Source organism: Zootoca vivipara, chromosome 2 (assembly GCF_963506605.1).
Source record: "Zootoca vivipara chromosome 2, rZooViv1.1, whole genome shotgun sequence".
Classification (NCBI taxonomy): domain Eukaryota; kingdom Metazoa; phylum Chordata; class Lepidosauria; order Squamata; family Lacertidae; genus Zootoca; species Zootoca vivipara.
In genome coordinates, this window is record NC_083277.1 from 111,337,479 (window position 1) to 111,353,149 (window position 15,671).

At 48.2% G+C, this 15,671-nt stretch overlaps 1 protein-coding gene across 2 annotated transcripts in view; it reads left to right on the forward strand.

The window, feature by feature from the left end:
- The first annotated feature begins 871 nt into the window (after window positions 1–871).
- The window catches only part of TIMELESS (timeless circadian regulator), a 50,596-nt gene continuing 35,796 nt past the window's right edge, over window positions 872–15,671 (forward strand). The window contains exons 1-6 of one of the 2 annotated variants that reach the window (XM_060272037.1): window positions 872–1,097; window positions 7,391–7,516; window positions 11,103–11,256; window positions 12,684–12,798; window positions 14,232–14,294; window positions 15,120–15,221. In XM_060272037.1, coding sequence (XP_060128020.1) covers window positions 7,420–7,516; window positions 11,103–11,256; window positions 12,684–12,798; window positions 14,232–14,294; window positions 15,120–15,221 — 531 coding nt within the window. In that variant the 5' untranslated portion in view covers window positions 872–1,097; window positions 7,391–7,419. Of the gene's footprint in view, window positions 1,098–4,401; window positions 5,347–7,390; window positions 7,517–11,102; window positions 11,257–12,683; window positions 12,799–14,231; window positions 14,295–15,119; window positions 15,222–15,671 lie in introns of those variants that run through there. The other variant, XM_060272038.1, reaches the window with a different exon arrangement.

A 15,671-nucleotide genomic window follows, 5' to 3' on the forward strand; every position in this document is an offset into this window, starting at 1 on the left:
ATTATTTAACTTCCTAGTTTTCAAATGACTGAAGATTTTTTGACAGATTTTTTTCCTGAGCACCTGGGGTCAAAAGAAAGCAATTTAAAACCACTGTTGTTGAGACATTTCATTCCGAATCTGCTAGACAGAGATTATGGTGACAGGTGGGTGCCCTGCCCAGCCACCCCCAGGCCCCAAAATCCTGGCTACGCCCAGGACCGGATTTAGGTTTGATGAGGCCCTAAGCTACTGAAGGTAATGGGGCCCTTTATATGTCCACCTGTCCTTTGTCAACAATAAATTGTCACTTGGTTTTTGTGTGTTGAATATATGCTATGGACCTAATAGGTATCTAAATCCATTTGCACATAACAAAACATGTATTTTATCAAAATACATCCAGTGGTTTTTTCCCTTTAATTTTTTTGGGGGGGCCCCAAGAGAGTGGGGCCCTAAGCTACAGTATAGCTTACCGGGGTAGGCAACCTAAGGCCTGGGGACCAGATGCGACCCAATTACCTTCTCAATCCGGCCCACAGACGGTCCGGGAATCAGCGTGTTTTGACAAGAGTAGAATGTGTCCGTTTTATTTAAAATGCATCTCTGGGTTATTTGTGGAGCATAGGAATTCATTCGTTTTTTTTTCTTCAAAATATAGTCCGGCCCACCACAAGGTCTGAGAGATGTACCAGCAGCTCAGGCTGAAAAAGGTTGCTGACTGGCTACACCAATGGGTGCTTGCAATGCCTTTCTTTCTGAGCTCGCCTCCCCAACTGGCTGCAAAGTGAAGTTTTCGCTCCACCCAGTAGAAGGCGGGGGCGAGACTGAGCGCTCGCTTAAAAGGGCAATGCCAGGCTCGCGTGGCCGACTTGTACTGAATGGCGTTACTTCCGAGCAAAAGACTGCAGAGCCCTGCGTCCTCCTCTGGATAGCTGGGCCAGTCGCCGGTAGCCCTTTAAAAAGGAGCGAGAGTGCATTCGCGCGCCATTTGGAATCCGGGAGGCGCGAGGAAGTTGGCGGCGCGAACCGGGAGGCGCTCCTCCTCCTCCTCCTCCCGGTGCAAAGTTAGGGCGGGAAACGACGCCGGTGCAGATGGAGCGGCTCGCGCGGGGCGGGTAAATATGTCGCGCGGGATTGGTTTGGGGAGGCCGCGGTTCAGGTTTGCAGCGCGCATTGCTTAGCTCTTGGGGAATACGCGCAGCCTGGCGCTACCCAGCTGCAGTCCGGTTGGCATTTGCTACTAGGGAACAAGTACTATGGAGCTGGGGGGGGGCGGGGGCGCAGAGACTAAGTGAGGTGTTTCTGCTGGCAACCTTACCTGGAGAAGGAGCTCGGGTTTGGGCGGAGGGTCCGGGCGGAGGGGGCATTAAGAGCTCTCGGATCATGTTGACTCTCCACAGCCAACCTCGTTGGCCTTGACGGTGGTGAGGTTTGTTGTTGTTTTTTTGCGGGGGGGCGCGCGGCTTTAACAGCCCGCTCTGCGTCATCTATTGTATTGGGGGCAAGAGCCCCTATTCCTGGGCGACCTCAAAACCAATCAATCCCTGCCGGGGCGGAAAGTTTGTAAAGGTTGTATTTCCCGTCTGCAGCAGGAAAGGGGAAAGATCTGCGCGCCATGCAAAGGCTTGTCACTCCTATTTCTATGTTCTGGGGTTCCCCCCCCCCGCGCGCCGCCTCTTTCATGATTTGCTTGTCTAAATTATGCCAATAAAGGCCGAATGCGTGTTCTACTCCAAAGCTTTCACGCGATAACAGCATGATGAGACAGCCTTGGTTCTCCTTTGCGTGATTAGCTGTTTTATTAGTTGCGAAAAGCACGCTGCAGCCGTGCTGCTCACTTTCCACCCCTGGCAGTGATTTGTTGGTTTTGGTCACTCCGGGAATGGGGGCGCTCCCCCCCCCCCACAAGATAAGCAAGCGTTGCGCAGACCCGAAGTCGTAACGGGAAACGGGAGGGTTGCGCTTGGAGATGCTATATTCTGAGGATGGACATTTGTGTGAGAGAGGAGCATACTTCTCGCCAGGCATTCGCACTAGCTGCCAATAACCCCGCGGCCGCTTAAAGCCCACTGACCCCTCTCGGTGGTATTTCAACAAAGCTAGCCGGGTGCCGTAGCTTCTGGGGTTTGCAAAGCGAGGGCGCGCGCACCGCCTCCTGCCCGCTGTTTTGCAGAGCCTTGCCTCTTGCAAGCCTTGCTGCAGCTGCTCCTGCCCTTTTCCCAACTTCGCCCTTCCTATATGTGTTCAGGAGGTTTTCGCGGGAAGGCAGGACTCGCGCACGCATCTCCCTGGCACGGCACCGAAGGCCTCTTCCCGTGTCGAGCAACTTCCGCTTGCGCGGGGGCTTTCATTGGCGGCTGCTCGGTTTTGTGGGGGGCGCGCGCGCTCTGTTTTCCGTTTTTCTTGGAGATCGTTGCAACACGGGGGAGACTTCTCTTTTTAAATAACAGTACTGTAATAATAATTCAGGACCCCCCCTTGCAAAGATTTCCTATATTCCATCTGCTCGAGATTAACGACCCCGGGTTAAATCCAGGTAAGGAAAGCACTTTTCTGCCGACCTTGCAAAACTTCCCGGCGTTGTTTTGTTTCGCCCTTGAGGTGGCTGCTTGTTGCGGTGCGTTCTGTCACTGCCATGGCAAGGATTCTGATGGAAGATAAAGAGGACATTGTCACAACAACTAAAGCGGTTGCTAACCAGTTTAGTGTATCTCTGTGGTCAATCATTGGAAGTAATAAAAGCATTTCAAAGTGTGTGTGTCCCACCCTCCATCATTATTTCAAATGTGTCTCCAACTGCTCCATTTATCATTTCTCTAGGCATTGCTTCTGCTGGAGGGAGACCCAGCACTCAAAAGCAAAGTACAGTATTTGTACCTGTGGGGAATTGCAGCCTGCATTGCTAGGTGCCCACAACACCTTTAGCATTCTGTTGTTCACAGCACCCTGTGTGGATTGAAAGTGCATGAGCAGCAGGAATGTCTACTAGTATAGATGAGCAGCAGCGGCACTACTTATAATGTTTTGTATTTTTTTTTTATTGCAAGCTGCTGTGAGGGCCTTGGGGTTAAAAAGTGAGGGAGGGTATATACAAGTTTTGCCATCTCTTCTTGCCTGGGCAGAGCGTTAACTTCTCATTTTTGCTCCTTTAAATTCTGAGAGTTCAGTACTTGCAAAATTGTGCAATATGTGATTGTTTTATTAAACTAGGAATAACTGTTCGTCCTCGTCTTTTCCCATCTCTTTAGCCATATATAAACCTGTTCTGCTTCCATTTCATTGTAACCGGATACAAGCTGTGCTACTGATGCTGATCAACACTGACACAAGTATAGAGTTAAATTTACATTATTCTTCTCTTCCCTCCCCTCCCTCGGTTTTACATTCACATCAGTCCTGTGAGGTAGGTTGCACTGCGAGCCATGACTGGCCCAAGGACAGCCAGTAAACTTCGTTGAGAAGTCTGCAGTCCTAATCTCCCCTACTTGGTACTAAGCCCTGTTGAAACCAAAAGACTTGCTTCTGAATAGGCATGGTGCAGATGGCGTTGGTGAGAGCGGACTTGAACATGGTCTCCCCAGTACTAATCTGACACTACCCAATACAGCACACAGAATATTGCCATTTGCAAAGATTTAAGCTAGAAAGCCTCCGATCTTCCTTCCAGTGTTGTGGTGGTTCGTATGGCTGGACCATATATCGATTGGATGGAACTATGTAGAGGTGAAAAGTAGGGCTTGGGCGTTCAACATGATCTATCACCAGCTAAGCAGCGCAATGTAGCATCGCAATTCGTGATACATCACCAGATCAAAAGTTATGAAACCGTTATTACTCTATGGACATCAAACTGGTTTTGGACGATATATTGCCCAGCCCTGGGGTGTGAATTAAGAACAGCTGGGGGGCTCTGCAGTACATCCTTCCCACACACACAATGGGACTACCAGTAGTCGCTCTATATCTAGATATCTGACCACCTTATGAGTACTGATGGAATCAAGGTAGCTCATGGTCTTGTTTTTTTTTTACATGTGAAACATGCAGGAATAGTTTGCAGAACAGTACCATAGATTATTTGAGGAGGGCTTCAGTACATGCTAAGGGACACGGGTGGCGCTGTGGTCTAAACTACAGAGCCTAGGGCTTGCCGATCAGAGGTCGGCGGTTTGAATCCCCGTGACAGGGTGAGCTCCTGTTGTTCGGTCCCTGCTCCTGCCCACCTAGCAGTTCGAAAGCACATCAAAGTGCAAGTAGATAAATAGGTACCGCTTTGGCGGGAAGGTAAACAGCGTTTCCGTGCGCTGCTCTGGTTCACCAGTAACTGCTTAGTCATGCTGGTCACATGACCCGGAAGCTCTCTGTGGACAAACACCAGCTCCCTCGGCCTATAGAGTGAGATGAGCGCCGCAACCCCAGAGTCTGCGACTGGACCTAACGGTCAGGTGTACCTTTACCTTCAGTACATGCTGGTGACAGTTGGAAATGGAGTAAACTGCATGAGTTGTGCAAAATGCTTGCAAATGGGAGAGATTCAAAGTGTCATTGTTGGCCAGGCAGGCCCTGTAAATTTTGCCAAATTTGCTTTGGACACAAAAGGAGAACTTTTTTCTGGCCATCTTAAAATGATGCTGTTGCCGTGTCTCTTTTGAAACACCTTTTGCCGATCCATAAATGTGGTGGGCGTGGGGCCGCTTTCTTGACCCACTTCACATACACTGGCTTTTGTTAGCGCACAGTGGTGCCGAGAGCGGTTGAGAATGAGGCCTGTTATGCAACTCAGGTACACTTACCCTGGTAGGCTATTGACTTTCTCATACTTCCCCAGGGGGCCAGTATCCCCCAGGGTGAGGTATCTGAGCATGAGTCGTAAACTATGTGGTTGCAGAAGAGGTTTGGGCTCTTCTCCTCAACATTTCTCCTCAACTTGCAGAGACACACACATCCTCGCAGCAGCATAGTGACCTAGGTTAGCGTGATATCCTAGAGACTGGAAAGTAGGTTAGAATTCTGCAGCGCTTTGTGTAAGTGGGCCAGTTACACAAACCAGGTTACGTCCAGGCCAGTTAAACCAGGCCAGTTACACAAACCAGGAAATCAGTGTGAACTCCAGTAGCAGTGGATTGGGGGTGGGTGAAGAAGGGGTTGCCTTGTTGAGAAGTGGGTGGAGAAAACACATCTCCTTTACCTACTCCTCTTTAGCAGCCCAAAGTTTTGCCAGTTGTCTGCAGTCTTCCTAGTTCCCAGCAGCTTCTCTCTTTCCCTCTCGTCTCAAAAGCTCCAGGGATTGATTTTGGAAGCAGTCCAGCTTGCATGTGCCTGAGGAGTTTGCGTGCACGAAGCCCCAGGAACTGGAAGGTTCTGGTAAAATAAACTTGTACAGGAGTAACGTGCAAAAGTGGCGAGAGAAATCCCTTCTCTGCTTTCTGATCTGCAGGCCAGGAAAGGAGTTTTATCTGTCCTCCCTCTCTTGATATTCTGCATGGTTCTTTAAGGCTGTGGCAGTTCTGTGATATCTCTGCATGGATAGGTGATAGCAGAGGCTTGTCTGAAGATCTATAGTCAATTTGCATGGAAATTTTAGTTTGCTGTAGAGAATACCTATGCAACAGCTCTGCCTGATTTAGCGTGCTTTAGCTTCTGAGCAAAGGGTCTGCAGATTTGGGCTGAGATTAACGGCCAAGCATAGTTTCCGGCGAAGTTCCACTTTTTTGCTTGTTGACCTGCAGAGACGAGGTAAGTTACTTTTGCATCCACTGGCAGGGGACAAATGGCAGCTCTAGCGCGTTTACGGCAACCTTTCTTGTCCATCCCATGACGCTGGTTGGTGCTGTGTCCCAGCAAACATGCAGCCTAACAGTGCTTCCTTGGGGCTACCTGGTGGCTTTAAAAAATGAAACAAAACTGGTTGCATGACTTAAATGTCCGATCACCTGCTGGTGGTAATATTTGAGGACCGCAGCTTCTGAAGTTTGCTAATTGCATGGGGGGGGGGGCAGGGAGCTGCAATTAGCTAATACGTGGGGTAATAAAGGGGAAGAGAATTGCATAGCAATAGGAGAATGTGGATTGTATGAACCCGATCTCCTAATGTGGCCAAACAAGGGTCTTCTTGGTTGTGGCTGCCTGATAGCCAAGTAGTTGATCGGTTTGACTTCTGTTGAATCTGCATTCGCAAAGCATTGTGAATTTTGGCTTGGTTGTATGACTACTGCAGTTGGGAGAATTCGGCTCTTGAATGCATCCCTTCAAAAAAAATCCATGATGTGTGGATAAACATGAGTTCACACAGTCACTTGAGATGGTTGTTCTGTGGATCCTTGGCAATGAATTTGCATCACAGTTGGGAGACTATAGAAGAGTCGGTTGTATTAATTTTTTGTAGCCAACGTGTATTTAGAGAGAGAATGGCATGTTGCAGAATTACGCCTGCAAAAAACCGCCAGGGCTCTCCCTCTGACTTTCAACACTGCCCTCAGTAATTCCTTGGGCCACGCAGAAAGTGGCATGTGCTGTAAAAGGTTTATCAACATCTGGGGATGTGAGAGGGAGTGCATGAGAACTATGTGGTATTTTATTTCCTTTCTCCAGATTTTGAGATAATGGCAAGAGTTGGTGCCAGCTTTTCTTGCTTGCTGAAGTCAAACATACTGTACATTGTTTATTTTTTTAAAATTTTTTTGCATTTGCATTCCATGTTTTTCCCCTCAAGATGCCATATATGGTATGTTTTATCCCCATCCTTGGTTAATTCCCACAACAACCGATGTAGGTTAGGCTGAGAAGCAGCAACAGAGTGGGGATTTGAACCCTAGCCTTGTAGCCCAGAGCCTATTACGTAGAACAACAATCAGCAGAAAAAGGAGGGGTCATCGAGGAGGACCGTGCTTCAAAATATTAAAATTGAGAACAATGTGGAAAAAGCCCCCTGCGTGATAGAAATATGGAATGGTCAAATAAAACAAGGTAGTGAATTATACCAGCGACTGACTGATCGAGAGAGGAGATTAATATTTGGAAAATTATGAAGTAATAAAGAAGATAGCAGAAAGATCGGATGGGCATTTGGCTATTGAAATCCAGAACACGGGAAGTCTCACTGAAATTAATTAATTCAGATTATATAATTGGCTATATAGTTTTTTGTTTTTGAATGTGGAAAGATTTGGTTTGAATTTGTTATTAATATGGTTTTTTAAATTGGAAAATGAATAAAAATTATATACAAGGGAAAAAAGAACCCTAGCCTCGTGAGGTTCTAGCTAGTCCAACACAGTAACCCCTGGCAGGCCAGTGCCTGGATTTCTGCATGCAGCAAAAGCCCTTTTGTTCTACTGAGCCGCTGCCCTTGCTTTGTGAATGACCCAGGACCTCCATGGCTTAACGTTGCTTCTGTTCTTCTCCACAGGCTCCCTTCTTTCATTTAGGCTGAGATTTATGGACTTGTACATGATGAATTGCGAACTCTTGGCCACGTGCAGCGCCCTGGGCTTCTTGGAAGGGGACACCTACCACAAAGAGCCGGATTGCTTAGGTGAGAGACCCCAGGGGGTAGCAGGTGTATATTGGAGGTTTAAAGGGGGGCGGTATGCCTGTCACAAACTGACTCGTGAATGGAGCCAGTTGATACAGTGGTACCTCGGTTTACGAACACAATTGGTTCCGGAAGTTTGTTCATAAACCGAAGTGTTCATAAACCGAAGCAAATTTTCCCATTGAAAATCATGGAAAGTGGATTAATCCGTTCCTGACTATGGAAAACACTGCGCTGCGCTCATTCAAGGCGGCTGAGAACAGCGCGGAAAACCGGGGGGGGGGGTGTCCCTTCGGAAGCTTTTACCTCGCGCGTAGAAAAGGGTTCCCAGCAGCAGCAGCAACAGCAGCTGCGGAGGAGGAGGCAGGCGGACACTCCTGAGCCAATTCATGGTGGAGCCCCCTGCTGCAGTTCCCGCAGCCCCTGCATGACACAGCCTTTCCCCTGCTTGGCGAGAGGCTTGTCAATTTGTTTTGCTGCGCCGCGGCAGCGCCCGCGGCTCTGTGTCTCTCTCGCTCCGCGGTGCTGGCCGGGCGACCTTCCTCCTCCTCAGAGCAGCCGCCGGCGCCAGGACTGGCCGGGGTGGCTCGCGGTGCGGCTGGCTCTGGTTGGAGCATCGTCGTCGGCTGCTTCTCTTAACCCTGTGCCGACGTCTCTCTGCACCTCGCAGGGGCGCAACGGTGAATGCCCGGCTTCGCTTCTCTCAACTCCTCGCGAGGCCGGGCCTTCGGCGTCGCGCTCCTGCGACGTCTCTCCACCTTCGCCAGCGTGCTCCTGTGTCATGCAGGGGCTGCGGGAGCTGCAGCAGGGGTCTCCACCATGAAGCGGCTCCGGAGTGTCCGCCTGCCTCCTCCTCCGCAGCTGCTGTTGCTGCTGCTGCTGGGAGCCCTTTTCTACGCACGAGGTAAAAGCTTCCGAAGGGAAACCCCCCCCCCCGGGTTTCCCGCGCTGTTCTCAGCCGCCTTGAATGAGACGCGGCCGCAGCGCAGGGCACTGCATTGGGGAAGAAAGGCTCCTTTCTGCACAGTTTGCCTCCGTGAAGGCATCAGAGCGCTTCCGTGGCTGCATCCCAGTCGCGGACGCTCTGATGCCTCCGTGGAGGCCTCCATAGGCCTCGGAAACCTCGGGTTACTTACTTCCGGGTTTCGATGGTACGTAAACCGAAAGTTCGTAACCCGAGGTGTTCGTAAACCGAGGTACCACTGTATATGAATGTGGATGGGGGATGCATTTTAGGGAAGCGTGTGATTTTATACACTTAGAAAAACCGGTCAGTCATTAGAGCACAAGACTCTTAATCTCAAGGTTGTGGGTTCAAGCCCCACCTTGGGCAAAAGATTCCTGCATTGCATAATAAATAATAATAATAATAATAATAATAATAATAACAACAATGTTGTAATTTATACCCTGCCCACCCATCTCGCTGGGTTTCCCCAGCCACTCTGTGCAGCTTGCAACATATATAAAAACACAACATGAAACATTAAAAAATAAAATATCCTGTACAAGCAACAAACAAACCAATAAATCAATAGAAACCAACAACAACATCAATAATAAACAGTTTACAGTTATACCCAAATTAAAGTAACAGCCAACCCCAACTAAAAACATTTAAGCAACACCAACTCGATAAAAACGAAACAGAGGAACCAAAATTAGAACAGTTTAAAACATTTTAGCCAGTTGCCCCAACGCAAGAGGTGTTCCAACAATGTCCCTCCAGCCTCCCAGGAGCCTTTTAGCCATTCAGGGTGAGTGTGGGCTCCACTCCCTAGGATAGCTGAAAATGGGTCTTGCTGCAGGAATTCTTTTTCCTTCCAGCTCACTCAAGGCAGGAAGTAGATTACCCTCGTGGTCCTTGCCAACTCTGCAGTTCTGTGATCTTTGATCCCCAGCTGTCTTGCTCTCCATCAATGTTTCACTGCATTGCAAGACATGTGCTTTGCATGTTTTTTAATTCTTAGGTCCCTGACATCTCAGTTTAAAGGGTTGAGGGGCAATCAGCACTATTGATGACTAGGTGGTTAATGGTTTGACTCACGTTTCAAACAGTTCCTTTATACCAGGGGTGGCCAACTCCCAATAGAGTGCGATCTACTAACAGAGTTAAAAACTGGCAGTGATCTACCCACTTTGGGGGGGTTCAGGTTAAAGTTGAACTTTTTTTTAGGAAGGAAAGCCTTGTTTTGGGGGGTTCAAGTCAGTGTTGTTGAACTTTTCTAGGGAGGAGGAAGGACCATTTTGGGGGGTGCAGGGCAAAAATGTGGAGCTTTTATTATGGGGAGACAAAAGTTGTTGAGCTTCTTTGTGGGGAGCCAGGTGATCTACCACAGACGTCCAGTGATCTACCGGTAGATCACGATCTACCTGTTGGACGTGCCTGCTTTATACCATTAAAAATTTCTGGGGCTGGTTGAAGGAGTCTTAGGCAAGTTTATGCAGATTTAATCACTCAATTTAAGTTTTATTTGAGGGATGATCAGCTGACAATAGCTTTGATTGCTGTGGGGAAGTTCTTTCTTTGGGTTGCATTTGGTGTAGAGGCAGGGAGATAATTACGTCAGAGCAAGCAATTCTCCTTGACCGATAGATTAATCTTCTTTCTCTCCCCCCCCCATATGCTGTTCTGGGGGTTCCCCTCCCAAAAGATTTGGGGAGGGAAGAAGAAGGCAGGAAGTCCTGTTGTACTATGGCTTTGTCGTTGAAATGGCTTCTGCTAGTGCAACAATTCCACTGAATATGACCCTTGGGTTTTAGATGGTACACCTATATCAGCCTTTTACAACTTTGTGGTGCTTGGAGGTCATTGGACTCCAAATTCCATTAGCCTCAGCCAGGATGATGGGAGTTGTAGTCCAGTAACATCCAGTGGGGACCCAGGTGGCGCTGTGGGTTAAACCACTGAGCCTAGGGCTTGCTGATCAGAAGGTCGGCGGTTCGAATCCCTGTGACCGGGTGAGCTCCCGTTGCTTGGTCCCAGCTCCGGCCAACCTAGCAGTTCGAAAGCACGTCAAAAATGCAAGTAGATAAATAGAAACCGCTACAGCGGGAAGGTAAACGGCGTTTCCATGTGCTGCTCTGGTTTGCCAGAAGCGGCTTTGTCATGCTGGCCACATGACCTGGAAGCTATACGCCGGCTCCCTCGGCCAATAATGTGAGATGAGCGCGCAACCCCAGAGTCGGTCACGACTGGACCGAATGGTCAGGGGTCCCTTTACCTTTACCTTTAACATCCAGTGAGGACTAGGTTGGGAAAGGCTTTTCCCTATCTTGCAGCCTGTTCCACGTTGGAGGCAATCCCTCCTGTAAGAGAGAGAAGGGGCAATCCCTTTTCTAATATGGTACCTGCCCCACCTGTGGCTATTAAACAATAAAGAACAATGATATGTGTGTGTGTGTTTTAGTATCAGGGGTTTCTGTTTTCTCCATTTTTAAAAAGGGCTTCTTTTTGCAGCAATAATAGAACCTTGCTAGTTTTTAAGTGGTGGGATAGGAATTCCATGTGCTTTTTTTGTTTCACATTCTTTCCAATGATGCTCCCACATAACCCTTCTCTCCCTGCCCATCTCTCCGTGTTCAGAGAGTGTGAAGGACTTGATCCGCTACCTGCGCCACGAAGATGAGACTAGGGATATTCGGCGCCAGCTGGGGGCGGCGCAGATTCTACAGAATGACCTGATCCCTATCATCGTACAATACCCCCAAGACAAACAACTCTTTGATGCTGTTATCAGGTAACCAACGTGGGTGGGGGAATGACTTGCTTGGCTCCTGTAGGTTTAACAAACCCACACATTAATATAATTCATGTATGTACAATGTTCCCTGACAGCGCTTTGATGAGAGACAGGACTAATAACTCATTTCAGTCCAAAGCCTTGATTGTGAAGACGGCGGACACACAGTCGGTGTAAGGGCACACAATGCATAAATGAAATTGGGATATATCTAAGGAGTGGCCCTTTATAAGGCGATACAAAATTACTCTGAAAAGAGGAAGGCCTGCAAAAATTGTGACAGGAACTTCCATAATGTTCCCAGCTTTCTTTAATTTTGATCTGCTTCATCTAGCGTGGAGCTACGGCCCGATGGCAAACCACCACTCTCGGACCTGGATCGGGCCTGTATAATTTGTGGCCCGGAAAGCTGGATGCAGCCCCCTAGCGACTCGATAAAGGGAAGAGTGGCATTCAACCAAGTTTTATTCGGAATTAAAATGAACTTGGTCGTATTGATTCATTTCATTGGGTCTGCTCTGAGAAAGACTTGGTTGTATGCCAGCTAGAGTTTCTTAAGATGAGTGTTACTCCTGAGAGAGCCCTTTCCCTTGTGGCCATATACCTAGAATCATAGAATTGTAGAGTTGGAACCCAAGGGTCATCTAGTCCAACCCCCTGCAAATGCAGGAATTTCAGCTGGAGCAATCACGACAGGTGGCCACCCAACCTCTTCTTAAAAGCCTCCAAGGAGGAGAGTCCACCACCTCCCGAGGGAGTCCATTCCACTCTCAAACAGCTCTTACCGTCAGAAAGTTCTTCCTGGTGTTTATTCAGAATCCCCTTACTTGAAATGTGAATCCATTGGTTTGAGTCCTACCCTCCAGAGCAGGAGAAAACAAGCTTGCTCCATCTTTCATGTGGCATCCCTTTAGATATTTGAAGATGGCGATCATATCACACCCCAGTCACCTCTTCTCCAGGCTAAATATACCCCACTCTTTCAACCGTTCCTCATAAGGCTTGGTTTCCAGACCCTCGATCATCTTGGTTGCCCTCTGAAAGCGGGATCCTGAACGTGGCTTTGCCTAATGATCAGAAGAAGAGATGTGCATATTTTTCTCTACTATCAGAAACGGTGCTTCTTTGTAATGCACTCGATAATTTTAAGACTTAAAATGAGCCCCAAAGACTGTATCATATGCCGGTTTTAAACCTGGCTCCGGAAAGCCTCAGGTTAAATAAATTTCAGTTCTTCCTCCTTATTTCTCACCTTCGCTCTCTTTGAACAGAGCAGGCCAGCCAGTGGAATCTCTAGTTCTATAACTTCAGCTGGCGGCCTTAAGCATAGAACCACCCATCAAGGCTGTCGCTCGCTTAGGACTCCATGAAGCTATTTCACAATAATTGTTGGAGCCTCTTATTTTGTTTCCGTTTCCTCCTAGGTTAATGGTAAATCTAACTCAGCCAGCCGTCCTCTGCTTTGGCAAACTCCCCCAAGAAGCCAGCTTCCGACACCATTTCCTGCAAATCGTCTCTTATCTGCAGGCTTACAAAGAAGTGAGTGGTTCGTACTGGTGTCAAGCCTTCTTCCAGTCCTTCCTGGGATCCATGCCTTGTGTTTCTTGAGCGGCGGCACTTCCTGTAGTCATGCAGAATTCTGGCACTCTCAGCTTTCTGAAAATAATGTTTTGCTGGATTCAGACTGAAGATGAGAGGGGAGGGGAGGAGCTGCAGCCTTCTGGGATAGAGGGCACTGACTTGAGGGCCTTGGAGGTGGGCTTGAGTTCGAGAAGGCGTGGAGATCAACAGTAGGCAGGCTAGGGATGGGAAAGCGAGGATCTGCTCTTCTGGGGTTGAGCTCCCTCTAGGGCGGTGGTTCTCAAACTTTTTCTTTTCCTTCCGGGCCACACTTTCAGAATAAAATTTGCTCTCACTGCACCACATTTTTTATTAATAAGAAATACATTGGAAAACAAGAGAGAAACAACTAGCAGTGCTTGATTTATAGCATAGAATACAACTGCTTTATACAGCGGTATACCTTGGTTTATTAACTTAATCCAGGCACCCCCAAACTGCGGCCCTCCAGATGTTTTGGCCTACAACTCCCATGATCCCTAGCTAGCAGGACCAGTGGTCAGGGATGATGGGAATTGTAGTCCCAAAACATCTGGAAGGCCGAAGTTTGGGGATGCCTGACTTAATCCATTCTGGAAGTCCGTTCTTAAACCAAAGCGTTCTTAAACCAAGGTGTGCTTTCCCATAGCAGCGGGGGACTCAATTCACAAATAAAACACACTCAGCAAGAAGCGGAACATGTTCTGCTTCCAAAGCAAAGTTCACAAACCAAAACACCTACTTCTGGGTTTGCAGCGTTCTTAATCCAAGTTGTTCACAAGCCAAAGCTGTTCTTAAACCAAGGTACCACTGTAATATCATAGAATCATAGAGTTGGAAGAGACCACAAGGGCCATCCAGTCCAACCCCCTGCCAAGCAGGAAACACCATCAAAGCATTATTGACATATGGCTGTCAAGCCTCTGCTTAAAGACCTCCGAAGAAGGAGACTCTACCACACTCCTTGGCAGCAAATTCCACTGTCGAACAGCTCTTACTGTCAGGAAGTTCTTCCTAATGTTTAGGTGGAATTTTCTTTCTTGTGTCATGGGACACCCAGAAAGCATTAAACAATGCAGCTACATAAGAACGTGAATGATTCCCCAAATAGGAACAAGTCTTCGCTAGCACTGTGTGATTCGGGATTACAACTGGGATTGTCCCCGGTATCAATGGGATGCTCTTGCTCTTATCTATCCATATTCTACAACAACAACAACAACAACAACAACAACCATAACCATATTTTGATGCCATGCTATACTACACCGAAACATTTAAATGTTTCTTTGATTGTCCTTGGACCTTTCCTGCCTTGCTTACCATCCTCTCCTGCCACACTGCTCTAACACGCTTTCTTCCCCACCTTGTAGGCGTTTGCCAATGAGAAGATCTTTGGGGTACTGAGTGAAAAGCTATATGACCTTCTGCAGCTGGTGAGTAGTACCCTTTTGGCCCCCAGTACTGTAGCCTTATCAGCTACTAAGGGTCCTTAAGTTGCGCCCAGGCAAGGACAGAGACAGTCAACAAGACTCCAAGGGCTGAATTCAGAGAAAGAATTTAATTTGTTATTAATAAGAGACTCTAGGTGATCAGCTCACGACAAGAGTCAAGAAACACAAATTGCAAAGCTTCTTATACACTTATTGGGCTCCTTTCCCCCTCCTCTGTAAATGTGTGCACGCAAGGGGGTCACAAGTACATCTAACGAAGATCTGTGTCCAGTCCTGTGCATAAACACATGCTGACTCATGCTGCCCCGGTAAGCACTCAGCCTTGAGTAAGACTATGCGTCAAGGATAGCAGCTTCCAGCGTCAGGCTGGCAGTACATCCGCTGATAAACTCTCATTCTGTGTTCCAGACAAGGTCAGCTTATTCGGCCTTGATAGGAAGCTGTCTCACTGTTACATTGCACTTTGGCACACAGAGAGGCAAAGAGAACAATGGGGGGGGGTGGCTAAGCCATACTCGGAATTCATACAATGCAAGCAATGCAAACTATAGGATCAGATCTAGCTCAATAACACAATTGGCAAATCTCTCCCTTCAGTACCAGAAGCGGCACTTTGTGGGGGACGCGCTCCTCAAGCGCAGGGAGCCAGAAGGGATTTAGGGAATGGATGTGGAAGGGGACCAAAAAAGGGGGGAGGGCAAGGTTGGGTTTTCGGTATAGGCAAAAAGCTCTGCCCTGTGCAGCCACTTGTGTTGTGTGTGTGTGTGGGTTATATATCATGACCTGTCCCTTCCTTCCTGCCCCCAGGACTGGGAACAGCGTCAGGAGGAGGATAACCTCTTAATCGAGCGCATCTTGCTTCTGGTGCGCAATGTGCTGCATGTCCCGGCTGATCCAGATGAGGAGAAGGTACTCCCGTGTCTGAAGGGTGGGCGTACACGATAGTGGTCAGGCCGCTACCGGTCTAGGGCTTTGCCTGAAGGTGCGAAAGAAGCACCTGAGCTTTTGCAAAGGTTCACGTACCTGTATCTCTGCTTTCACAGCAGTCACTGCTTTGTTTTTTTTTATACCCTGTTTTGCTGATGTAGGGTTTTAGGGTGAATTGCCGTACTATTCCATCTACAATGCGAGGTTTTTATATTTTAAAATCGTGATTAAAAATTGGGGGGTGGTCTTATACACGGATAGTGCACATAGGTGGGAAACGTGGTTTTTGTTGCTGTGGTGAGCCAGAGATTGTCGGCGGCTATTGGGCATGTTACTGGTGGCTTCGGCAAGGGCCACCTGCCCCCCCTCCAAAGCTCAACAACTCTAGGCTACCCTCCCCCCCCCAAAAAAAGCTCAACAACTCTGGGCAAT